Genomic DNA, 15,898 nt, shown 5'->3' with positions numbered 1-15,898 from the left:
AATTTTTTTACTCTATAAATAATTCTATTCCATACTCATTTCAAACACAAACACACATCTATTCCTCTCAAATCCTCTCTATCACTCCAATTTCCATCTTCAATCAACTCAAACAAATGGATCCTTTTGAGCAAATGCGCCAATTAATGGAACAATCACTCGAAGAAGATCGACGACGAGAGGCGGAGGAAGCCGCACCACCCCCACGACGCTCCCGGAAGTACATCAATCGGAACCGGGAGGAAGCCGCCACACGGTTAGTACGCGACTACTTCTGCGATAACCCGATTTGGGGAGATACCTATTTCTGTCGCCGTTTCCGCATGCGGAAACCGCTATTTCTCCACATAGCGAATACTTTGGCGGCCAGGGAGGAGTTCTTCCGAGAAGGGTTCGACGCGGTCGGTCGTCCCAGCCACACGACGCTGCAGAAATGTACTGCAGCCATCCGGCAGCTTGCGACTGGACAAACGGCCGACATATTCGACGAATACCTGCACATCGGAGACAGCACTGGGCGCTTGTGCTTGCTCAACTTCTGCAGAGGCGTCCGGGCAGCCTTCAATGACGAATTTCTCCGGAGGCCAACCACGGAGGATTGTCAGTTCCTCCTCAACCTGCACGAACAAGTGCACGGATTCCCCGGGATGCTTGGCAGTGTCGATTGCATGCACTGGCAATGGAAGAATTGCCCGGTGGCTTGGAGGGGTTCCTACACGAGCGGCCACAAAGGCACCCACCCAACCGTTGTACTCGAGGCCGTTGCCGACTACCGACTTTGGATCTGGCACGCGTACTTCGGGGTCCCTGGCTCGAACAACGACGTAAACGTGCTCCAACAGTCCGACCTCTTTACCGAAGTTTTGGATGGTAAAGCGCCGGCCATCAACTTCGTCGCCAACAACCGGCGGTATAAAATGGGGTACTATCTCGCCGACGACATCTACCCGAAGTGGCCGACCTTCGTGAAGACGTGCGGCAGGCCAGCGAACCCAAAGCAGGCTCTTTTTGCGCAGAAGCAGGAGGCTGCGCGCAAGGATGTGGAGAGGGCGTTCGGGGTTCTCCAAGCGCGCTTCAACATCATCAAAGCCCCGGCTCGTTCGTGGTTCATGGAGAGCATGGTCGACATCATGTATACGTGCATAATCTTGCACAACATGATTGTCCGAGACGAAGGACCCGATGCCGGAAATTGGTTCGACCCCGAATCCCCCGGAAGCTCAACCGCAAGTAGTCCGCCGCGAAGTGGAGCGCATCCATCTATACAAGAACGGTTGGCTATTCGGGCAAGAGAAGATTAAATTATGTCATTTTTATTTTTTTAGAATTTTAATTATGTCTTCGTTTTTTTTAATGTTAAGTTGTAATATTGTTTTAATTTTAATAAAGTGTGTTTGTTTAAATTGAATTGGGTTTTAAAAAAAATTATAAATTAAATTGAATGAATAGTAATTAAGAGACGGTATAGAGACGGTTAAGAGACGGAGCGTTGCAGGTTCCGTCTCTTAGGTAAGAGATGGAGGAAAAAAGGACAGTGGGGCCCTCAAATAGTGCTCAAATAGTAGTTAAGAGACGGTTTAAGAGACGGTATAGAGACAGCGTTGTGGATGGCCTGAGAATGCTTCATCTCGAATTGAAGGAGTATTTCCTGAAGTATGATAATTATTGATGAATTATTAATACTCCTATTATTTAGTAGTCGTAATGATTATGAAGCAAATGAGATATAGTATATCTCTTTATTATTATAAAAAAAAATCAATACTCGTACTGCTATCAAAACAGTTAAGCTTTGAAGTCGGAGGCTATGATTCGCTCAATACCAACCGTCGCTTCTTATCTCCCTCACCTCCAAAAAGACTACTTCCAAACTTCCGCCACCGCTGCTGTTTCCACTTCCCACACGATTTCACTCGCTTCTCTTTCTGCCGGCACTGGAGCTGCGGCTACCAGCGGACCAGTGTTCCGCCGGAGTTCCCCGACGGCGGCCTCCATCACCGTTGAGCTAGATTCCGCGGCCACCACTGTCAGGAAGTTCTACGACGGAATCAACCGCCGCGATTTGGCGTCGATGGAGGATCTCATCGCTCTCAATTGCGTCTACGAAGATCTCATCTTCTCTCACCCTTTTTCCGGCCGTAAGGTTACCAAAATTTCAGTTTTCAATCAAATGATATGATGAATTTGTGATAATGAGATAGGAGATTGACTCCTCTTTGAAATAGGCGAATTCGTAATTAGGTTCTAGTCTTATTTTTTAGCTCGCAAGTACAACTTTTTTTTACTGTAACAGTTGGCTACAGTTATCTGTGAAATGGCCTAATTTTAGCTTAAATCAGATGACTATAATTTCAGCACTCACAAAAGAAAGTAGGACATATGCCTTTTTCTATAGTAGTAGTAGATTTATACAATGTTATACTTACTAGTACTATTAAAAAGTCATAACATTTTCCATGCTTGCTCTTAAAATATAAAGCATCAATAATCTCCGCAGGCAATCCTTGATTTCTTCAAGCAGTTTAGTGATTCTATCAGTGGGGATTTACAGTTTGCAATTGACGATATATCCGAGGAAGACACCTCTGCTGTAGGAGTAACTTGGCATCTTGGTAACTTGCAATATTACTATTTTTTTGATATTTCGAAGTTCCTGAGGTTAAATTCAGTTTAATGCAACAGAATGGAAGGGAAAACCTTTTCCCTTTAGCAGAGGATGCAGCTTCTATCGATTGGATGTGATTAATGGGCAGAGACAAATAGTGTGAGTGAATTTGGTTGTTTTGATTTTTGTGATGGAATCATTGTAGATGGCTTATTGGAAACAATGTTAATAGGATTTTCTTCATATGCTCAAGCCCATAAGCTAGTTTATGACAATGACATCCACATATATATTCACATTAGGCCACATTTTTCCTCGAGTGAATGATCGGGATTCGTTTATCCATTTTACCTTTTCAGATGCAGTAGCTACACTGTTCTAATATGTATGGAGCCGGAAGACTGTATAAGCTTTGAATGGCTCTCATTCATGCATATGCAAGTGAAGAACATGAATGACATGAATATTTCTGGCTAATTTTCAGAAGAAAATATAGAATTTGTTTGTTTTATTCGACCAAGATTTCAATATCATCTATCAACCAAATTGGTCTGGACTTTGTTGGACAGATTCGGAAGAGATGCTGTGGAACCTGCCATCAAGCCTGGAGAGACTGCCCTGGTACGCCTTTTCTAACTCAATCAACCATCTTTAGCACGCAGCCATTATAAAATACTAGTATTAGGCACCGGATTAATTATAGAGAAGGTTTGTCAATATCAAATATACTTATTCACCATTCAGCCATTACATGAACCATAAACCAGTTCAGCTTAACAGCCAAATTCTAATATATTTTCATTATAATGTCTAAATATTTGTAGGTTGTGATCAGAGGAGTTACTTGGCTGCTGCAGAGCTTCCCTTTCTTGGGCGAGCGTTTATAGTTACAAATAAACGACAACGGGAAAAACCCATACAATGCCAGTTTTTGACAAAACGGATGTTGTATGTGTGATGTCGTATCTATTTTTTCTTGTAGTTGCGAGGACTTTTGGCTCGTAAATATGTGTATGATTACATGCTAGTAGCTTATTGTATTTTATGGATGAAAAATAGAAGTTATACACACACTGCTTATGTAATGTCTATGTCCTTATTTGGAACATAGAAACTTGAAAATTTGTGTATTTGGAGGCAGATTAATGTCAGACTTGTCAAACCTACCAAATATCAAAGGAGCAATTAGTGGAATCATCGAAGATTACCTTACCTAAATCAGAGGAGGCATTAAAAAGAAAAGATATATAACTCATATGACATTCATTGTCCTAGAATAGAATTATCTTCTATCTTAAATACATTGTAGTCCTCACTATATAAAGGAGAAGAATTGTAGTATTATATATATCGAAATAAACACAATTATCTTCTTCTAACACTTTCAATATGCATAGCCCTTTCAATTCTCTCGATTACCATCGTTAAGATAGTATCATAGCAGGTATCCTCGGGATTGAGACTCAGACAAAACCGAAAAACCATGTCAGACAGCCCACCAAAAACCAACCAATCGGTGACCCTCTCAGCCAAACAGTTCGCTGAGTTCATGAGACTTAGTATGTGTCAGAAAAACCAAACTCAGCAGCCTCAATCCATTGAACCACTAGGCGAAGTGCGCATGGCCGAAAAACTCAATGGAGATAACTACCCCTTGTGGGCAAAATTGATGAGCAGAGGAATTCGTGGGAAGGGTCTGGCATCTCACATAACTGGAGTTACAGACCCTCCCCTACCAACGGACCCGAGCTACAATCGGTGGCAGCAGCGGGGTGATTGCTGCTTCAACTGGATTATAAGCAACATTGACGCCAGCCTCGTAAACGAGGTCTCCCAATACGAAACGACATTCGACCTATGGGATAGTCTAGCCACAACATATGGGAGCGGCGCCGACCAATTTCAGATTTCAGACCTACACAGGCAACCGTACACCATCAAACAAGGCGAAATGACATTGGAGAATTTATGGCAGAAACTTCAAGATCTCTGGATATCAATCGATCCCAGAGATCCAAACCCGATGGACACACCGTCAAGCATTGAAAGATTCAACCAAAACACACAGAGGCACATGTTATATCAATTTGTATGGGCTTTGGACGACCACAGATATAGCAAAATCAAGAGGAAAATCCTAAATATGGACCCAATCCCGTCGGCAAGGAAAGCGTACGGGCTGGTAAGACGAGAATCCGTCAATGAAAAGCTATTAAATCCAGAACCTGGAATCGGTGTCGGACTTGCCATTTTCGACCGAAATCGAACGCCCACAATCCAACAGAACCAACCAAAGAGGAATCTCAGAGATGAAGATAAGAGTAAATTAGTGTGCAGCCACTGTGGGGGGGGGGGAAACACACCAGGGAGACGTGCTTCCATATTCACGGCTTCCCGGAATGGTGGGAAGAGATGAAACGGGCAAGACAAGCCCGAAATGCTAGTCGGAACGGTGGAGGCAGAGGAGGCGTACGAGCCTCAGCGGCCATTGCTCTCGAACACGCCACCTGCACCGAGATACCGGCGGGCGACAGCGGAGGCAGCGGCGGCGGAGTCAACTCCAGTGGCTGCGAGATCAGAGCAGCCGAAAAGCCCCAAATCGCGTCCGTCGCACTAGCGAGGACATGGTCAGAAGGTAACGATTCACAAATCGGAGACCTCAACGGTGGTGGCAGCGCAAATGGGGCGGAAGAGAGAGCTAGGGTTCCCCCAAGCCAAATATGGGAGACGGCGGTTTGGGAGACGGCTAGGGTTTCAAAACCCTATTTAAATGGCCGTCTTTCTGAAAATTCAAAATCAACCCCAAATTTCCCTATATTCGGTCCCCAACCCCAGCCTACCTTATATAGGAAACCAACATTTAGGGGGAGAGTCACAGACAGGGGGAGAATCACAGCCAAGCCCTGTCACAGACGTTGGTCCACCTGAGGAAATTAGCAACACCGCCGGGCCGTCAAGTCCTGTAGTACAGAACGAAGACCAAAGTGGCAATGACCAACAATCAGCCTCGTCTTCGATTCCTAAGGTAAGCAGTTCAGATTTTGAGAGTTCACCCTCGGAATGCACTAACCTTGATAGGGGCACTAATGAAGAATGTGGAGTTAGTGGAGAGACAAGTGGCTTATACGAGTTACCCCCAAGAAGATCAAGAGGAGTCCCTCCACGAAGGTACTCACCGGAGTGGAAAGGAAGAAAGGCAAAATATGCAGTATCTAATATTGCTCACAGCCACCTTTCAGAAATGGCCAAGGCATTCGAAGCTGCCTTATATGAGGAAGAAGACATTCCACAGTCCTTTGAAGAGGCCAATAGACATAAACACTGGAGAGAAGCCATGAAGAAGGAGATAGGCGCCTTAATGAAAAATGACACATGGGAGAAATGCACACTGCCAGCGGGAAAGAAGCCAGTTGGATGTCGGTGGATATTCACCATAAATAGAAGAGCAGATGGTTCAATCAAGAGATACAAGGCAAGACTCGTGGCAAAAGGGTACACCCAAGTTTATGGAGTAGATTACGAAGAGACATTCTCCCCGGTGGCGAAGATGGAAACCGTGCTAACACTACTATCAGTAGCAGCATGTAAAGATTGGACACTATACCAGTTTGATGTGACCAACGCCTTTCTCCAAGGAGAGCTAGAACAAAACAAGGAAGTATAGATGGAGATTCCACCAGGTTTCTCTGAAGAGTTTGGAAGAGGAGAGGTTTGCCGGTTACGAAAAACACTGTACGGTTTGAAGCAGTCTCCACGAATTTGGTTCGGAAGATTCTGCCAGGCTATGACTAAGCATGGATTCCAACAAAGCCATTCCGATCACACGCTCTTCACAAAAAGGAGAGACAACAAGGTAACATGTCTGATTATCTACGTTGATGACATGATTATCACATGAGATGATGTAGAAGAAATCCAGCTGTTGAGGGAAAACCTGTTCAGAGAATTTGAGATGAAGGATCTAGGTGCACTGAAATACTTCTTGGGGATAGAAGTGTTGAGATATCGACACGGAATATTCCTAAGGCAAAAGAAGCATGTCTTAGATGTGTTGGCAGAAGCAGGTCTCCTCGAAAGCAAACCTGCGGACACCCCAATGGTTCCGAACCATGGTCTAAAGATAGAGGAAGGAGCGGAACCAGCAGACAGAGAAAGTTATCAACGACTTGTCGGGAAACTCATCTATCTCTCACATACTAGACCAGACATCGCATATGCAGTGGGCATTGTGAGTCAGTTCATGCACCAACCTCAAGTTAATCACATGGAGGCCGCTTTGAGGATCGTACGCTACTTGAAAGGCACCATAGGCTATGGAATATTTCTAGCTAAGAGAAAAGACTTAGAAGTTGATGGCTACACGGATGCTGTCTGGGCAAGCAATCCAGTGGATAGGAAATCTACCGGGGGTTACTTTACGTTCATTGGGGGAAACTTGGTTACTTGGAGGAGCAAGAAACAGAAGGTTGTAGCTCTGTCTAGTGCTGAAGCCGAGTTCCGAGGAATGAAAAGTGGACTCATGGAAATCCTATGGCTTAGAAGATTGCTCACTGAGATTGGTTTCCCACCTACTCGGAAGAGTCAGTTGTTTTGTGATAACAAGACTGTCATTAGCATCTCAGAAATTCCGGTGCAACATGACAGAACAAAACATGTGGAAGTGGACCGACACTTTATCAAAGAAAAGCTGGAAGGAGACATTATTGAATTTCCTTTTGTCTGGTCTGAAGAACAACTTGCGGACATATTAACCAAGCCTGTTCACCCAAATGTCTTCAAAGAAATATTGGGCAAGTTAAGCATCGGAGATACCATTGCTCAACTTGAGGGGGAGTGTCAAACCTACCAAATATCAAAGGAGAAATTAGTGGAATCATCGAAGATTACCTTATCTAAATCAGAGGAGGCATTAAAAGGAAAAGATATATAATTGATATGGCATTCATTGTCCTAGAATAGAATTATCTTCTACATTAAATATATTGTACACCTCACTATATAAAGGAGAAGAATTGTAGTATTATACATATCGAAATAAACACAATTATCTTCTTCTAACACTTCCAATATGCATAGCCCTTTCAATTCTCTCGATTACCATCGTTAAGAAGACTCCTCACTTAAATTGATGTCATTAGAATTCTTAGAAACAAGCTCTACATCTAAGAGACTAAAACCTTCGAGGTCATAATCTTGATTATGGCTGAATTTAAACAAAGACTAAGAAAGTTCTAGTATAAACAATCAATGTTCATTAATAATTCTATGATACAATAATTCTTTCTAAATTCTTCTAGATTGATGTTAATTTTCTTTCTTCATTTGTTACTCGTTATTAGTGATACCCATCAACCTAGTTCTGCCTTCTGAATCGTTTGCGACCTTTTAGATTGTCATTGACTAACATGATAATAATACTAAAAACCTATTTTATAAATAATGAATAAGATGAAAGTATTAAATGCAAAAGATAATTATAATTAAACTAGCGATTTGGACGTGTAAGAAAAACATAAATTAGTTTGGTTTGGTGAATATAGATGAAGCCGACCAAATGAAATGATGTCAGGCATGACGGAAACTACCACAAACGTATAGTATATGGCCAAGTCTGCAGCATTTTGACCCAGTTTTATGATGACGTCACTAGCAAATTGCAGCATGTGAGTCAATTTCGAAATTAAGGAATAATCAATCTACTCCTATGTCACAATTTTTAATTTTGGTATCTAATGCAGGACCCAAATTGTCAATAAATCCAAGACCCAAATTTCTTAACCAATAAACAATAACTTCATTAACATTAATGACGTAAGTTAAATAAGATAATTTTGAAATATAATATGAGATCAAACGAAATATATTTTAAATAGATCAAATTAGTCATAGTAATAGTTGATGAAATAGACTGCGAAGAAGACAGGGCATGAAATATTACGACAAGCCATATATATGAAGTAATGAATCAATATTTCTCCAAGTTGAAAGTTGATATATACATAAACTTTCCTCCACAAGTGGGCTCAAGATATTAACTTAAAAGGATTTACTTTGACCGTTGAAAATCATGACTTGTCACTACACCACAAAATAATACTCCTACTACTATTTATCTAGAGATATTAAGATTACTATGAAATTCGCTGACTTTCAATATTTCAACCTAATATAAAGTCCCAACATTCAAGTCAGAATTGAAACACACAAACGTGCAACCAAATCTTTTATTTTATTTTATTTTATTTATTGTTATACTCCATAAAGAAAATGAGCAGTTCATCAGAGGAGTGTGAGAGGAAGTACAAGGGCGTGCGGCGGCGCAAGTGGGGGAAATGGGTGTCGGAGATAAGGGTCCCCGGCACCCAAGAGCGGCTGTGGCTGGGCTCGTATGCCACCGCGGAGGCGGCTGCGGTGGCACACGACGTGGCATTCTACTGCCTGCGAGGGAACTCGTCGCCGCAGAATCTCAACTTTCAGGCGCTGCAGTTGCCCCCAGGTGTCTACATGGGGTTGTCGCCCCGCTCCGTGCAGAGGGCGGCGTCCGACGCTGGATTAGCCACCGACGCCCACTTCGTCTTACACAGACCTACTTCATGACAGACAGACATATATTTCTATATTTCTCCTCTTCAAGATTATCTCTAGTTATATACATGAATTTTGTTTTATTGAAACACCAATTTCATTCGAAATGTTTTCTTCCTGCTGTCATATTTCTTTCTACTTACGTTGTACTTTGATTTGAGTAATAGTGGGTTTACCCCTAATAAATATTCTAGTACACATTTAAAATATGGTCTTCTTTTATGGTTAAAATATGGTCTTCTTAATTCAACTTCTAGAAGTTCAACCACATAATAAAACAAAACAGTTAAATCTATTATAATATACACTGTGCTAAGAAATCAAATACTAAATGTCTTGGCTCTATATATATTTAGAATAAATGTTACTACTATGATTTACGCATGTAAAAAAGTCAATTACAGGGTTTTCTTAAAATTTATGGACCCCTGGGACAAATATTAAGTGTTTCATCTTTTATTTTTTATATAATGGATAGAGAATCAATTTTTGTATCAACTAATTAATGTTGCTAATTAAAAGTTGAGGATGTAATTCTTATATGAAATGTGATTCATGGGATGTGATTTCAAGGAATATGACTTTTGGAATGTGATTTCAAGGTATATAATTTTTAATAGACTGCTTATCATGTGTTTGAAAATATTTAGAAATATTATTAGAATTTTGAATTTATATGAATATATTAAATTCAATTAACTAATTGACGTAATAAGTGAATGAACCAATTGACTTAATATAAGATTTTTAGTTAAAAGTAATAATAGGACGACCCATAATTTTAATTTACATTAAGATTTGCTTAATAAGAGAGTAATTGAAAACATAAAAATAATAATTCTAGATTTTATTACTATTTCTAAATTTAATAATTACGTTTACATAATACATACTATTACTAGTTGATAAAATCATAGTAATATAAATATATAATAATATTTTTCTATTGCAATAATAGTTATTTATTATTCTAATTAAATATGACTCATAATTTTACATTAAATTAATTAATAATTTATAATAATATAATAGCAATAATTATTATTTTTAAAAATGAAATAAACACAAATTACAGTTTAAGTTTGAACTTTACTCTGCAAAATAAATGATCGCACGCAATTTTAAATGCTCCAATTCTTGAGTAAACAGATTTTACTACTCCAATTTCCTTTTGTTTTGTTTTTTTATTTAAAAAAAATAATATTAAAAAATAAGTGTCGATGGTATTTAAGGAAAGAAGATAGAGTGTTTTCTGGAACCCAAAATCTCCCATTAGGCACCTCCAAACCTTGACCAGGATTCTTGTAACAAATCATATAGCTTCAATCTATATATATATATATATATTCATATGCAGTTAGACGAAAACATATGCAAAACCTTATGATGTAATGCTAAAATCCGGTCTAGGCTTTTGAAATTCAAACCCTTTTCTCATATTTCTTCCCCCCTTGGACTTTTTTTCCATACACTTTCAATAGATTTTGGGATTTCTTGACAATTTTGAAATTTCAAGATTGCGAAAGAATTTCCACATATCATCAAGATTTTTCAAGGGCATTATGTGTTATTTGAGAATTTTAGTGTTAATTTTTGAGAAATTATAAACCTACTATGGGGTGCATATGTTCAAAAGGAGCTAATGTTAACAAACATGTTGGCGAATATGAAGCAACGAAAGAATTGGAGAGAAGCAAATCTCCAACTCAGCTAACTCTACCGGTGGAGGTCTTAGTGAAAGGCAACAACGGCTCCGCTGTGCACTCCCGGTCGTCGGTAAAATCGAGCTTGCAATCGGGTTATGTTAAGGCTCAACATGTCGAACAAAACCCCAAGGAAAAGATCATCGAGCGGCCCTCTAGCGGACATCAGAGGTCCGGTTCTGCGCGAGGAAGAGGGAAGCAAGCGCCTGTCCCAAGTATCACGAGACTTCCCCGTGGTGAGGCTGTAGCCGCAGGATGGCCACCCTGGTTGACTTCGGTTGCTGGGGAGGCCGTCGAAGGATGGTCTCCACGGAGTGTGGACTCATACGAGAAGTTAAAGAAAGTGAGGTTTCTCCAACTCTCGTCTGAGTTTGCACACAACATTGGTTTGCTAACGTAATTATACTGATCCGTGCAGATAGGACAAGGGACGTATAGTACTGTCTACAAGGCTCGCGATCTCAAGAGCGACACCATCGTAGCAATGAAGAAGGTGAAATTCCATCAGATGGATCCGGAGAGTGTTCGTTTCATGGCGAGGGAAATTAGCATCCTTCGACGGCTAGACCACCCGAACGTGATGAGGCTCAAAGCCATCGTGATATCGAGCATATCAGGGAGTTTGTACCTCGTGTTCGATTACATGAAGCATGACCTAGCTAAACTTTTAGAGTCTTCCAAGTTCAAACTCACCGAACCACAGGTGAACTAAAACTGGCTTGAGTGAAATTCTAGGAGGCATGACTTCAACTAACAACTTCCTTGTGCAGATCAAATTCTATATGCAGCAAATTTTACGCGGTCTTGAGCATTGCCACAGCCGGGGAATTCTTCATCGCGATATCAAGGGTGCAAACATCCTCGTTGACAGTAACGGAGCCCTCAAGATCGGTGACTTTGGGTTGGCCACAATCCTCAACCCTCGCAAGAAGTGCCAGTTAACGAGCTGCGTTGTGACTCTGTGGTACCGAGCCCCGGAGCTTTTGCTCGGAACAATGAATTACGGAGCAGCCGTTGATTTATGGAGTGTTGGCTGCATTCTTGCTGAGCTCTTCACAGGGAGGCCTATCATGCCTGGAAGAACAGAGGTATTTTCAAATCAAATCAAAACATTATACTACTTAATAACAACAAAAATTGATTAAAACTGTATCATCTTTTCAGGTGGAACAAACGCACAAGATATTTAAGCTGTGTGGTTCACCAACAGAAGCCTTCTGGAAAAAGACTGAGTTACCACTTGCGAGCTGCTTCAGATCGCAGCGTGTCTACAAACGTAACATTTCACAGACGTTCAAGGACTTACCCTCGTCTGCACTGGCTCTTCTCGAAGTCCTCCTCTCCATGGATCCACAGGAACGGGGCACTGCTTCTTCCGCGCTCAGGAGTGGGGTATATCTATTACTTTCTTCTTGCCTCTCTTTGAAAAAAAGCCATATTGAATCACTGGCTTGTGCAAAATTGCGCGTCTCTTGGTTTCAGTTCTTCACTTCGATGCGTCTGCCCTGTGAGCCATCTAAAATGGCGAGGTACCCTTCAAGTAAGGAGGTCAAGGCCTGGACTAGGGATGGGGAAGTAAAGAGGTAAGCCTGCTAACAAAAAATGCATAAAACACGCACTATTCTCTGAGAAAAATATATTTCCTTCATAATACAGGCGAAGAGGCAAGAGCGTTAAAGGAGGTCAAGGCAAGATTTCAAACACACAGAAAGCTATTCCAGAGGGACAGGTTCTCTATCTATTTTCACATGCCTTTATTATCCTGCAATTTCACAATAATCGAGATTATAAACAACATTTCTGAAAAACAGGGGAAACCAAACAAGAGCACGAATTATCAGTATAATCTAGACAGTGCCTTCCCTATTGTGCCTCCCAGAGTTAGTAATGGATGTACTCACCAGTCGAACTCTTTCATCCACCCGAACGCAGCAGGGTACTCTTGGAACAAGAATATGAATGATGGTCTCAATCATCCAGTCCACGGCCTGAGCGACCAGCATCCTACAGAGCTCATGAGACAGGGGACAGAACTACGTCAACCTGTAGAAGGCTCCTCAGACTTCCATCCAAAGAATGGCTGGAGGAGATCTAATAACGATTCAACAGTATGTTACTTCAAAAACACAGCAAATTAACTATCTTCAGTGGTTTAAAACACCTGTCTGAAATTTGACCCGTTTTCAGGGATACATGCCGTTGAGAAAAAGGATAATTTACTCAGGGTCGTTGATGCCTTTGGGAGGGAACATGGAGGAAATGCTTAAAGAGCACGAGAGGAAAATCCAAGTGGCAGTGCGCAAGGCACAGGTCAAGAAAGTCAGGTCAGACCAAGAAGATCGAGACAATCTGATGATAAACGAACCGCAACGATCAAGAATATGTCTACTAGACAATGCAGCAAAATGAAAAAAAAAACATATATGAAATGTGTATGGAAGTAATTTCCTTAAGAGGATTAATGTAGAAGCATAATTTGTTGCGGGCAGAAGATGAGAGTCAAAGTAGCTGAAGGAGGGAAAGCTCCGCTAATGTTAGCTCAGTTAGTCGAGAAAATTTAAGTAAAACATACGAGTATATAAGGAGATTTATATTTTGGCAGAAAATGTAGATTCAAAGTGTAGGATGACATACAATTACAGAGCAGTATTTTCTCTGAATAATCAATGTCAACAAAACCTCCATCTTATATTTCAAAAGTTTCCTAATAAAGGTCATCATCACATTATTCACATTATTTTAAGACTCTTGAGGCAAATACTGTACATATGACCAAGCTCCCTCCACGTTCTTGAATCCGAGTTGAAGTTGCTCGGATAGCACTAGATGTCCTGTTTTGGCTTGCGGCTCAACTCTGAGTAGGGACCCCCCATTAGTTGCAGAATTTCTTCCCACAAGTTGTCGGGGGGAGAACTTTGTGACTCCCAAGATATCAAGTTGGAACTACATGCAGCAACGTGCCAGTAATCTGACTCGATTTCCTCTCTTAGCTGGTCCAGCTGCCATCCCGCGTATCCTGTGAAGAATGTAAAATCTTGAGACATAAGTTTCCCTTTTTTGATCATTGCTGATGCTTTGCCCAAACTATTTCGGGAACCAAAATATACCCCTGGAATGACCTTTGCAAAATCAGCAAAACCCGTAGTTTCCCCAGATCTTAGCAGAAACATACTGGCATGGAGGGGTCCTCCGAAATGCAAACTACAATCGTCAAACGTGTTTCCCAATACAATACCAGTGGGGTTCATATGTTTCATCTTTTCGTGAAGGGGTCTGTTTATGACTACCCCAAACGGCCCCTCCTGTGGATTCCTGGTTCCAGATCTGAGAAGAAGCACTACCGTCCTCTCAAAGGAGAGGACACCATCAAGTTTTTCCGTAGCAATAAGGAGGCAGCCATTTTCTGGTGCTGAAATAGGGTGTGCCCACTTGGAGGGAAGAGGTTTTAGTCCGGGTGATGTTTCATCTTTTTCAGCCTGCAAGAATATTTCAGTAAAAAGTCAACTTTAAGGACAATATTTTGTAACTCAAATTCAAGTTTCTATACCAAATTTAGCATTTATTTAAGCAGCGGGTTTCCAATTACACTAAGTACCCACAACATCAAATGCAAGTCTTAAACATCTGAAAACCTCAACAATGAATGACATCAAGTGGAAAGATAAATACCTGTTCGAGAAAGTAGCGCTGAGCCCTAAACTCTCTCCAATCCAAGGGTTTGCACTGGGGATTCTGTGAGTTTGTACCATCTGATTTCTTGATCCCGGGAGAAGGAGTGTTTCCATCTCCTCCAGCTTTCAAATTATCACTGTTCCCTCCTGCAAAGACAAAACCAGAGATATAAGTCCACAAGCGGTTCAGAGGCCTCGCTTTATGTTACTTGTTATAAGAAATCAGCCACAACAAACATAACATACATTCCCTTTTCAGCATACGACTACTACAGGAAACAAATAATCCGCTTTTTATAAAGAACATTAAAGTACTGGAGGAAACAAGACTGACATGGATTAAAGAATATACATGGCAGTGTAAAATGTTCTTCATATAGCAAGAAAGATTAAAACACTTATGTTACAGAAAAATCTTTTCTTAATGTTTGTTATGGTATAGGACCTAATCTTGAAATATTAGGATCCGGAACAACCAAAGGAAGACTTCTCAAATTGTTTTATTTAGCGAAATGGTTCACACATTGTAAAATTTGGCAGGAAAACAACCAAACCGAGGTTTCCTTGATGTCACAAACAAAACTTATCGAAGTATACTCATACAGTACTAACTTATATGGCTACAACCCGGACCATTAAATGAGCATAAACCTTTCAAGAACAGAGCTTTACATGTTATTAGTATTTATATTTTAGCATTCTACACAGAAATTTTCGATTTTAGCATCCCAAAAATATGCTTATAAAGAAGCCTGACTAAAATCCTGATTGCTTTTCACAATCCTGACTAAAAAAAATACAGCGATCACCGAATTTCTCTACTGCAAGAACTTTATAGCAGCAACGGCTTATGTTCCGTTGTCAATTGATCAATTGATCATGGTCAATTGATCAAACACCTTCTAGCATCAGCATTATAAATTTCTGTATGATCAATTAATTAGAAATAAAATTTACCAGAATCAGAAGAGGAGGAATTCGAATTAGAATTACTGGAATTTCCGGAGCTTATTTTCGCCATAGCTCTAGCTGAAACAGATCGAAGCCTACAATTACTCGGCACAAATTCTGGCTTGGACAATCGGAGGTCCGAATTCATCGAATAATTGTTTGAAATCCAGCAAAACGGTTTCTCCGAGAAGGAATTCCTCGGCATAAAGCCACTGCTTTTAACATGCACACACCACAGATCCATAGTTTGTCCAGAATTCAAAGCAGAAATGAGAGAGAAGAGAGTATGGTGGTCATGAGATGGATAGCGCTGTGTACTGGAGATGGGTACAAGTTAGCGGAGTTTAAGTCAGATATTTTATCTTGCGCCGCTTCGGCGGGCC

General features: G+C 40.8%; 4 protein-coding genes across 5 annotated transcripts; 3 read left to right on the top strand and 1 right to left on the bottom strand.

The window, feature by feature from the left end:
- Positions 1–1,740: 1,740 nt before the first annotated feature.
- LOC121780650 lies at positions 1,741–3,727 on the top strand. Of its 2 annotated transcripts, XM_042178269.1 has the most exons (6): positions 1,741–2,143; positions 2,498–2,612; positions 2,683–2,764; positions 2,965–3,042; positions 3,175–3,226; positions 3,430–3,727. In XM_042178269.1, exons 1-6 carry the CDS (start codon positions 1,808–1,810, stop codon positions 3,490–3,492), a joined length of 726 nt encoding a protein of 241 aa, XP_042034203.1. In that variant the 5' UTR covers positions 1,741–1,807; the 3' UTR covers positions 3,493–3,727. The 2 variants fall into 2 exon arrangements, with proteins under 2 accessions (XP_042034203.1, XP_042034204.1); XM_042178270.1 differs by lacking the exon at positions 2,965–3,042 and having other exon boundaries at positions 1,748–2,143.
- Positions 3,728–8,833: 5,106 nt separating this feature from the next.
- Positions 8,834–9,310, top strand: LOC121782074 (ethylene-responsive transcription factor ERF019-like). Its single transcript, XM_042179773.1, has one exon. The coding sequence runs from the start codon at positions 8,873–8,875 to the stop codon at positions 9,200–9,202; it is 330 nt and encodes a 109-aa protein (XP_042035707.1). The 5' UTR covers positions 8,834–8,872; the 3' UTR covers positions 9,203–9,310.
- A 1,494-nt stretch (positions 9,311–10,804) lies between these two features.
- On the top strand, positions 10,805–13,380 carry LOC121782812 (probable serine/threonine-protein kinase At1g54610). The gene is made up of 8 exons (XM_042180772.1): positions 10,805–11,236; positions 11,312–11,596; positions 11,664–11,981; positions 12,058–12,285; positions 12,376–12,476; positions 12,550–12,622; positions 12,705–13,001; positions 13,081–13,380. Exons 1-8 carry the CDS (start codon positions 10,805–10,807, stop codon positions 13,300–13,302), a joined length of 1,956 nt encoding a protein of 651 aa, XP_042036706.1. The 3' UTR covers positions 13,303–13,380.
- Positions 13,381–13,486: 106 nt separating this feature from the next.
- On the bottom strand, positions 13,487–15,856 carry LOC121782813 (UPF0301 protein CAB604-like). The gene is made up of 3 exons (XM_042180773.1): positions 15,522–15,856; positions 14,563–14,711; positions 13,487–14,369 (listed from the first exon to the last, which is right to left on the bottom strand). Exons 1-3 carry the CDS (start codon positions 15,757–15,759, stop codon positions 13,716–13,718), a joined length of 1,041 nt encoding a protein of 346 aa, XP_042036707.1. The 5' UTR covers positions 15,760–15,856; the 3' UTR covers positions 13,487–13,715.
- Between the last annotated feature and the right edge of the window lie 42 nt (positions 15,857–15,898).

This window comes from Salvia splendens, chromosome 20, assembly GCF_004379255.2.
Source record: "Salvia splendens isolate huo1 chromosome 20, SspV2, whole genome shotgun sequence".
In the NCBI taxonomy this organism is placed as follows: Eukaryota; Viridiplantae; Streptophyta; class Magnoliopsida; order Lamiales; family Lamiaceae; genus Salvia; species Salvia splendens.
This window is presented reverse-complemented; position numbering and strand designations above follow the sequence as displayed.